This window comes from Pan troglodytes, chromosome 22 (genome assembly GCF_028858775.2).
Source record: "Pan troglodytes isolate AG18354 chromosome 22, NHGRI_mPanTro3-v2.0_pri, whole genome shotgun sequence".
Taxonomy (NCBI): domain Eukaryota; kingdom Metazoa; phylum Chordata; class Mammalia; order Primates; family Hominidae; genus Pan; species Pan troglodytes.
Window position 1 is genome coordinate 42026604 of NC_072420.2, and position 9617 is coordinate 42036220.

Here is a 9617-nt window from a genome sequence, read left to right on the forward strand (position 1 = left end):
GCTCTGTTCAGGTCTCGTCTTTATATTCCCGCTGTAACTTTCCACATGTGGACCTCTGCACATGCCTCCCTCCATGCAGGGGGTGCCTTCACAAAGCCTTAAAGATCCACCTCAAGGCTGTTTCTTCTGAGAAGCCTCTCTGGCCCTGCCACTGCTGCCCGTAATGCCCATGGCATTTTGTACCTTCCCTGAGAAAGAAAGGGAAGGGAATGGAAGGGAAGGAAAAAGGGAAGGGAGGGGAGGGGAGGGGAGGGGAGGGAAGGGAAGGTCCATTATCACATTAGAAAGGAAGAAGTAGGCCAGGTGCAGTGGCTCACCCCTGTAATTGCAGCACTTTGGGAGGTCAAGGCAGGTGGATCACGAGGTCAGAAGTTCAAGACCAGCCTGGCCAACATGGTGAAACCCCGTCTCTACTAAAAATACAAAAAATTAGCCAGGCATGGTGGCGGGGGCCTGTAATCCCAGCTACTCAGGAGGCTGAGGCAGGAGAATCGCTTGAAACCAGAAGGCAGAGGTTGCAGTGAGCCAAGATAATGCCACTGCACTCCAGGCTGGGCAACATTAGCGAAACTCCATCTCAAAAATAAATAAATAAATAAATAAATAAATAAATAAACAAAGGAAGAAGTAAAACTATTTCTGTTTGCAGATGACATGATTTTATGTATACTAGGCTGGTGCAAAAGTAATTGCACCAACTTAATGGAAATCCTAAGAGGTCCACTAAAAAACTATTTGAACTTATACCAAGTTTAGCGAAGTTGCAGGATACAAAAATCAATGTAAAAACTCAATTATACTTCTCTTTACTTGCAATGAACAACCTGAAAATGAAATTCAGAAAACAATTATATTTATAACAGTATCAAAAAGAATAAAATACCTAGGAATAAAGTTAACGTAGGAGATGCAAGACTAGTACACTGAAAACAATAAAACATGTTGAAAGAAATTGAGGACCTAAAAAAAGATATTCCATGTTCATGGGTCAGAAATTTTAATATTGTTAAGATGTCAATACTTTCTTAATTGATCTACAGATTTAACACAATTCCTACTAGAATCCAAGTTGATATATTTTGTAGAAATTGACAAGTTCATCCTAAAATTCATATGGAAATTCAAGAGACTCAAATAACAAAAACAGTCTTGAAAAAGAACAAAGTTGCAGGGCTCACATGTTCCAATTTCAAAACGTAACACAAAGCTGCTGTGATTGAGATACTGTCCCTCTGGCATAAAGATAGGCATACAGAGAAATGAAATAGAATTGAGACTCCAGCAGATGTGCCTGTTCTCACATTTTTGATCAATTGACTTTAGACAACAGTGCCAAGATTATTTAATGGGGAATGAATAGTCTCTTCAACAAATGGTATTGGGAAAGCTGGATATTCACATGGAAAAGAATAGACTTGGACCCTACCTCATACCATATACAAAAATTAAGTAACAATAAATCAAATACGTAAATGTAAGGGCTAACACTATTAAACTCTTAGAGGAAAACAGAGGCATAAATTTTTGTGACTTTGGTTTAAGCAATGGTTTCTTAGATATGACACCACTAACAACAAAAGAAAAGTAAGTTGCCCTTCAGCAAATTAAAGCTTTTGTCCTTCCAGCAAAAGAAACTATCGAGTAAACAGACAACCTTTAGAATGGGAGAAAATTTTTGCAAAGTAGGCATCTAACAAAAGTCTAATATCCAGCATCTAAAGGAACTTAAATTTACAAGAAAAAATATCCCATTAAAAAGACAAATTACATGAACAGACATTTATCAAAAGAAGACATCCATGTGGCCAACAAGCATATGAAAAAAAGCCCAACATCACTGATCCTTAGAGAAATGCACATCAAAACCATGATGAGATGCCATCTCACACCAGTCAGAATGGCTATTACTAAAAAGTCAAAAAATAACAGATGCTGGCAAGGTTGCAGAGAAAAAGGAATGCTTTTACACTGCTGGTGGAAGTGTAAATTAGTTCAACCTTTGTTGAAGACATGTGGCAATTCCTCAGAGACCTAAAGACAGAAATACTATTTGACCAGCAATCCCATTACTGGGAATATTCCTAACAAATTATATTTGTTATAAGTAAAATTTAATATTCAAAAAGCAAAGGAATAGAAATTGTTATAAAGACACATACTCACGTATGTTCATTACAAAACTATTCACAATAGCAAAGACATGGAGTCAACCCAAATGCCCATCAATGATAGACTGAATAAAGAAAGTGTGACACATATACATCATGAAATAATATGCAGCCATAAAAAAGAATGAGATAATGTTCTTTGCAGGGACATGTATGGAGCTGGAGGCCATTATCCTTAGCAAACTAATGCAGGAACAGAAAATCAAGTGTCACACATTCCTACTGATAAGTAGGAGCTAAATGATGAGAATACATGGTCACATAGAGGGGAACAACACACAATAGAGGGGCCTATTGGAGGCTGGAAGGTGGGAGGAGAAAGAGAATCAGGAAAAATAACTAATGGATACTAGGCTTAATACCTGGGTGATGAAATAATCTGTACAACAAACCCCTATGATGCATGTTTACCTATGGAACAAACCTGCACATCCTGCACATGTACCCCTGAACTTAAAAGTTAAAAAAAACTTTTGTGCTTAAATGATACCTTATAGAAAGTGAAAGATAAACCACAGAATGGGAGAAAATATTTGCAAATAAGGGACCTGAATCTAGAATACATAAAGAACTCTTACAACTCAATAATAAAAAGACAAATAACCCAATTTAAAAATGGACAAAGTTCTGAATAGATTTTGCTTCAAAGAAGATATACAAATGGTCAATAAGCACATGAAAAGAAGCTCAACATCATTCATTTTCAGAAAAATACAAATCAAAACCATAATGAGATATCCCCTAACACTTACTAGGTTGGCTATGATTTTTAAAAAGACATAATAAGAAGTGCTGGTGAGAATATGGAGAAATTAGAATCCTCATGCACTAGTGGAGGAAATGTAAAATGGTACAGCTACTTTGGGAAACATTCTGGCAGTTCCTCAAAAAGTTAAACATACAGTGGCCCTATGACCCAACAGTTCCTCTTGTAGGTATATACCCAAGAGAATGAAAACATAGGTCCACACAAAAACTTGTGCACAAATGTGCATAGCAACATTATTTATAATAGCCAAAAAATGGAATCAACCCAAATGTTTGATTAATGGGTAAGAAATGTATATATAAAATATGGCTTAGCCATACAATGGAATATAGTCAAATACGTAAAGAAATAAAATTCTGATACATGCTACAATATGGATGAACCTTGAAAACAGGCTAAGTGAAACAAACAAACAAACACAAAAGGTCACATATTATGTGATTCCATTTATATGAAATTTCCAGAATGAGAAAATCCACAGAGTCAGAAAGGAGATTCGTGTCTGCCTAGGATTGGGGGAAAGGAGATTCGTGGCTGCTAATGGGCACATGGCTTCTTGTTTGGGTGATGAAAATGTTTTAAAATTGACCATGGTGATGGTTGCACAGGTCTGTGACCATGCTAAAACCATTGAATTGTACACTTTACATTGGTGGATTTTACTATGTGAATTATATCCCAGTAAAGCTGTTATATAAAAAGGGTTATATTACTGGAATTCCAAGGTTATTAACAAAATGCACCTTACTTTAAGCATCAAGCTAAGGTGCTCTATTATCTGTGAAAGAGTTGAAGATATAGAGGACTAAACCCACTTCGGGATGAATACATATTTGCTGAGGAAGGAGCTATACAAGGACTCTGGGAAAAAAATACATACACACACACACACACACACACACACACACACACACACACACACAGAGTTTTACTCCCAGAGTTGAAAACTAAACATTAGAGCTACACTGTCCAATATGGTAGCTACTAGCTAAATTTACATTTTATACTTAAATTTATTAAAATTAAATAGAATTCAAATTTTGGTTTATTGGTTGCACTATTCACATTTCAAGTACAGATGCTCTTCAGCTTACATCCCAATAAAAGCATCGTATTTGAAAATATTGTAAATTGAAAATTTACATGTAGCATACCTAACCTACCAAAGATGATAGCTTAGCATAGCATACCTTAAACATGCTCAGAACACTTACAGTTGACTGCAGTTGGGCAAAATCACCTAACACAAAGCCTATTTTACAATAAAGTATGGAGTGTCTCATGGAATTTATTGAACACTGTACTGAAGTCAAACAGAATGGTTGTGTGGGTCTTTGGAGTATAGTTGCTACTGAATGCATTACCTCCTTTGCACCATTGTAAAGTTAAACCACCATGAGTTGGGGACCATCTGTACTCCATAAGCAAGTGTGGCTAGGGGCTACTCCCCTGGACAGGTAGATTATAGAACATTTCCGTCATTGCATAAAGTTCTAGAGCTGTATTAACACCTGCTTCAAATATTATTAAGAAACACGGTATAAATATATGGGTAGAAGAAAGAAGACATAGTGTTCAATAGATCGTTAGAGCAACTATAGTTAAAAATCATCTATTGTACATTTCAAAATAAAGGAGAATAATTTGAATGTTCCTCTCACAAAGAAAAAGTAATTTAAGGTGATGGATATCCCAGTGACCCTGATTTGATCTTTACACATGATACGGATATATCACATTATCACATATACTCCAAAAATATGTACATCTATTATATATTAATTTAAAAATTATTATTAAGAAATGTATTGGAAATCAAACACCCAGCTTTGGTTGGAGCAAATCCAAATCTAGGAAGTGGTTGTGTCGGCTCACAACTGACACTGATTAAATACTTGTTCATTAGATTAATGAATAAATAAAACTCTTCTTTTCTCTACACAGATCAACCACTCTGATGCTAAGAACAACAGATATTCTGGCTGGCCTGCAGAGATCCAGATAGAAGGCTGCATACCCAAAGAACGAAGCTGACACTGCAGGGTCCTGAGTAAATGTGTTCTGTATAAACAAATGCAGCTGGAATCGCTCAAGAATCTTATTTTTCTAAATCCAACAGTCCATATTTGACGAGTATTTTGGGTTTGTTGTAAACCAATGAACATTTGCTAGTTGTATCAAATCTTGGTATGCAGTATTTTTATACCAGTATTTTATGTAGTGAAGATGTCAATTAGCAGGAAACTAAAATGAATGGAAATTCTTAAAGGGAATGATGTGATTCAAGCTGGAAAGAGGGTTGGGAGAAACAGCTTGTCCAGGTGGAGCTATGTTATGATCAGATCGAAGTGTGACCCCTGTGTGGTCCAGACAGCCCTGCAGAGAGAAAACCTTTATTCCATTATCACCAAGCACCTCCTAGTTTCCGAAAGTCATCTCCTTCTGCTGGGAGAATTAGCAGCAGTTCAGGGGGCTTATGTTATGTCCTTGTTCAACTCAAGTTGAGCTCTTGAACTCCTCCTGTGGGCCTGTGAATGTATTCATTCATTCCACAACTCTGGGTGCCTCCCACGTCTGGCACCGCGGGTACAGTACACATTCCCTGCCTTCATGCCAGGCTGCTGAGCGGGGTGGGGAGGGAGGCGCTGCTCTCAGGAGGGCAACTGAACACCTCACTCTCTAGAAGATGCAGCAGTAGATCCAAGAGTCCAGGATGTTGCATACGTGCTGGAACGGTGGGTCAGATGACACATGTGATTCGGGGCTAAGAAAATAGAGTCACTGGGGCCAGCAGTCACTGCCAAGTGTCCATTCTCACCTCTTTCCCGGGCCTGGACTCAGAAGAGCTAGGAGACTTTGGTGCCGGGTTAATATTCCTTCTCTGAGCCTCTATATCTCATCTGTAAGATAAAAGAGTTGGGATAGATGAATGGTTGCCAGGCATTTTTGTTGGCAGGACTCTTTTTAAAACATTGTGCTACATGGCACCACAAATTCCAGCATTCTCACAGTAACACACTGCCCCAATTCTCAGTGGCTTACAACAGCATTGATTTCTTGTTTGTGTTAATGTGGCCACAGGCCAGCCACGGCTGAGCCCTAGGTGTGAAAAGCCAGGCTGAAGGGGTGTCCCCTGTCAGGCATGAAAGCCAGAGAGGGAACAGAAATCCAGCCTCCAAGCCCCACCAAGCTCCTGGCCTGATGTGTCAGCCCCAGCTGCTCACATCCCATGGCTCCAAACATGGGAGGCACCAGGTCAGCGAGGCCAGAGGATGTCAACCCCTCCCTCAGGGGCCCCAGCAAACCATGGACTGCATGGCTGTGGGCTGCATGAAAGCCCTTGTCCAAAGAAGGGGGTGACCACTGTGAGTGGAGATACAATGACCTGATGACTGCTGAGAGCCAAGCAGTGCTCTGGCCCAGGGAGGAGCATCACCCAGCCTGCAAGCCCTGCCCTGGGCAGAGGCCCCTCAGGGAGCCTGGTTGTCTGCAAGGAAGGCTGCAAACCACTGGATGGGGTCATGGCTCAGATCCCAGTAGGGGCTGAACTGTATCCCCCAAAATTCATCTGCTGAAGTCCTAACCCCCAGAATGCAACCTTATTTGAAAACAGGTTAACTGCAGATGCGGTCAGTAAGGATCAAGAGGTCCTAGAGTAGGGTGGGCCCCCACCCATCAGGACTGGTGTCCCTATAAAAAGGAGAAATTTGGAAACACCCACCCAGAGACTGGGATGATGCATCTGTGTGCCAAGCAACACCCCAAATCACCAGCAAACCATGGGAAGCTGGAGAGAGGCCTGGAACAGGGTCTGCCCTAGAGACTTCCGAGGGAGCACAGCCCTCCTGACACCTCGATGTGGTACTTCTGGCCTCCAGAGCTGTGAGACCAGAGACCACTGCTGTTTAAGCTACTCAGGTGTGGTTCTTTGTGATGGCAACCCCACAAAACTAATATAGGCCCTTGCAAGTGCTAAGTTCTTAGGTAGGCATAGACGTTTTTGTGTATCAAAAAAGGAGGGCAGTACATTTTTATTCTGGCTGAAATTGCTATATTTTTGTAGCTTCGTTGATCTTAGTTCACTGTCATGGAATAGGCCGCAGGGGAGCTTCTGGCCAGGCATCGCCCGGGGATCCGGCTTTGGGCTGTGAAGTTCTTGTGATGACGGCCCCTCCTACCCAGTGATGGCCCCTTGGCCCTCTGCTGCCCCTGCAGCTCACTGCTGCGTCCGCACCCGGGGCACAGGACTGTGAATTGCCATTCATTTCCACATCCTGTTGATGTTTCCCTACAATGTGGTCTTCAGTGTGGAGATTGTCATTCCATCTCTGAAGGCATTGGGCACTGCCAGCCCCCAGCCCAGTCCCCCACCGGTGGGCACCATGCAAGGGGGCTTGCCACATCAGAGTCACATTTCCTGCCCAATGTGGACCCTGCTGGTTACCCCTCACACCCGCCCCGTGACAGGGTCATGATGATTTAACCTAGTGGGGTTGGTGAGGCACAGAGAGGCTAAGGACCAAACAGCCAGTCTGGGTGCAGTGGCTCACAACCAAATTCCCAGCACTTTGGGAAGCCAAGGTGGGCAGATCACTTGAGGTCAGGAGTTCATGACCATCCTGGCCAACATGGTAAAACCCCATCCCTACTAAAAATACAAAACAAATTAGCTGGGCATGGTGGCACATGCCTATAATCCCAGCTACTTGGGAGGCTAAGGTGGGAGGATTGCTTGAACCCAGGAGGCCGAGGTTGCAGTAAGCAGAAATCTCACCACTGTACTCCAGCCTGGGCAACAGAGCGAGACTCCATCTCAAGCAAACAAAAAGGAAACAAAGAGCCAGGTCACACGGACAATGACAGGGTGGAGTTCCACTCCAAGGTGCACCCGCTGCTCCTGTGCTCTGCTGGGAGGGACACACCCCAGGTAAGAACCCTGCTTGTCTACAGCACTTCACCATTGCCTTTGTCCTGTTAATTCAGGAAAGCATTTGCTTGATCTTTCCTTCTGTGACTGGAGAGGCCATGGGAGAGTGGATGCACGCTGGCTCTGGATGGCTCCAGGTGCTGCAGGTGCTTCCAGGTGGCCAGGAACTTCATCAGCACACAGAGGCGCTGGCGCTTTCCATAGAGTCAGTGTGCCAGGGCAGGAGGCGGGCACTGGGGCTTCTGGACTTCGCCTCTTTACCAAGCTGCACACTGATGTGGAGCTGAGAGAAGAGCTCCGCCCGGCGGCTGTGACCGAGGCCTGAACAGCAGCATCTTTTCTGGCCCCGGCCCCCGTGCTTGGATGCTGCGTGGGACATTCATTCCCCCTCAGGGCTTAGTGCTCAGAATGCAAGAACCCTGTCCTTGAAGTTTGCATGCGCAGGCACCTCTGGTCCTTCCGAGGGCTGCTGGTGAGGGGCGTGCAGGAGGGGGATGCTGCCTTGACAGAGGGTGGAGGGTCCCCTGAGCTGGCCCGAGCTGCTCGTGTCCCTCTGTCCGGCTTCTCTGAGGCCTTTCTTTGTGCCTTCCTTGAAGCAGTAGGCCGGCCCAGGCCCTGTTGCGAAAGACATTCCTAGTGAAACCAAATGTCATATCACGCTGCCAAGTCTGAGATTCACATTCCTCCCCTCACTCCTCAGCCTCTGTCCCCCCGGGCTCTCGGGAAGAGAAGTGGTTCAGGGATAGGTGATCCTGACGATGATCTCCTGGTGTTAACATTTCTAATGCCAAGGTTTTGAAAAACATGTTAAGTTTCTAAATATCTTCCGTAAAGTTAAGCCTGCACTCAAGGGAAGTCACTACAATGACTTAGCAAAGAGGAGCTCAGGATTTTTTTTAAACATATTGTGTTGATGTTTGTTTGGGAGAGGATCACGGGTGGATAGGAGAGCTGAGAGCCTGCTTCCTCCCTCCCAGCCGTCACTGCCAGTCCTTGAGAGGCTTGGTCCCCTCCCCGGTATCTGGAGGGCTCCTCCTGGAGGTTCCCAGACCTCTTGACTCTGGTGGTGGGAATGCCTGGCCCTCCTTGACTTTGGTCACAGAGCAGGAAGCCTTAAGGAGCATGCGGTTGTGCACCTTCACTATTGCAGGTGAAAAGTAACTGAGGACCAGAAAGATGACATGCAGCTGGCTCAGGGCTGAGTTCCGGAGCCTGGGGTTTGTCCTGGGGCCTCCTTATCTCCAATGGGAAGAAAACTGTCTTGGTTTTGAGGCGGGGACCTCAGGCACGGGTGCTTGGAGAAAGCTGTTGACCCTCCTTCTTTGGGTTTTCCACACCTAATGAGGGGAGAGGTGACATTTGTCAGGTGCGGCTCAGGCATGAAGCTAAGCAGGACAGCTCAGAGCGTCCAGATCATGTACCTGAGAGCATGTCCTCGGCTGTAACAGCAGTGCATCTGTGAGGCCCGATACACGAACCACACGTGGCTATTCATTCAAATTACATGGAGTTCGAAGTCCAGTTCCTTGGGCGCAGTAGTCACATTTCAGAGCCACGCAGGTGGTACTGGATGGCACTGTCAGGGCAGAACCTTCCAGTGACTGAGCCACTCTGAGCTGCCCCCATGCCAGCCTCCCCTGGAATCTGTTAGCAATGCTGATCCTCAGGCCCAGCCCAGACCTGACAGATCAGACTCTGGCGGGGGTGGGGGGACAGCCGCCCCGTCTCCACAGCTCTCCCGGGATTCGGATGC

The 9617-nt window shown here is 44.4% G+C and overlaps 1 protein-coding gene across 2 annotated transcripts in view; it reads left to right on the plus strand.

Annotated features, from left to right (window-relative positions):
* FAM3B (FAM3 metabolism regulating signaling molecule B) overlaps window positions 1-5119 on the plus strand; it is a 41811-nt gene extending 36692 nt beyond the window's left edge. For both annotated transcript variants that reach the window (XM_514906.9, XM_003319079.6), the window contains one exon: window positions 4882-5119. In XM_514906.9, the coding sequence (XP_514906.2) occupies window positions 4882-4971 (90 nt within the window). In that variant the 3' untranslated portion in view covers window positions 4972-5119. The remainder of the gene's footprint in view (window positions 1-4881) is intronic.
* The last annotated feature ends 4498 nt before the right edge of the window (window positions 5120-9617 follow it).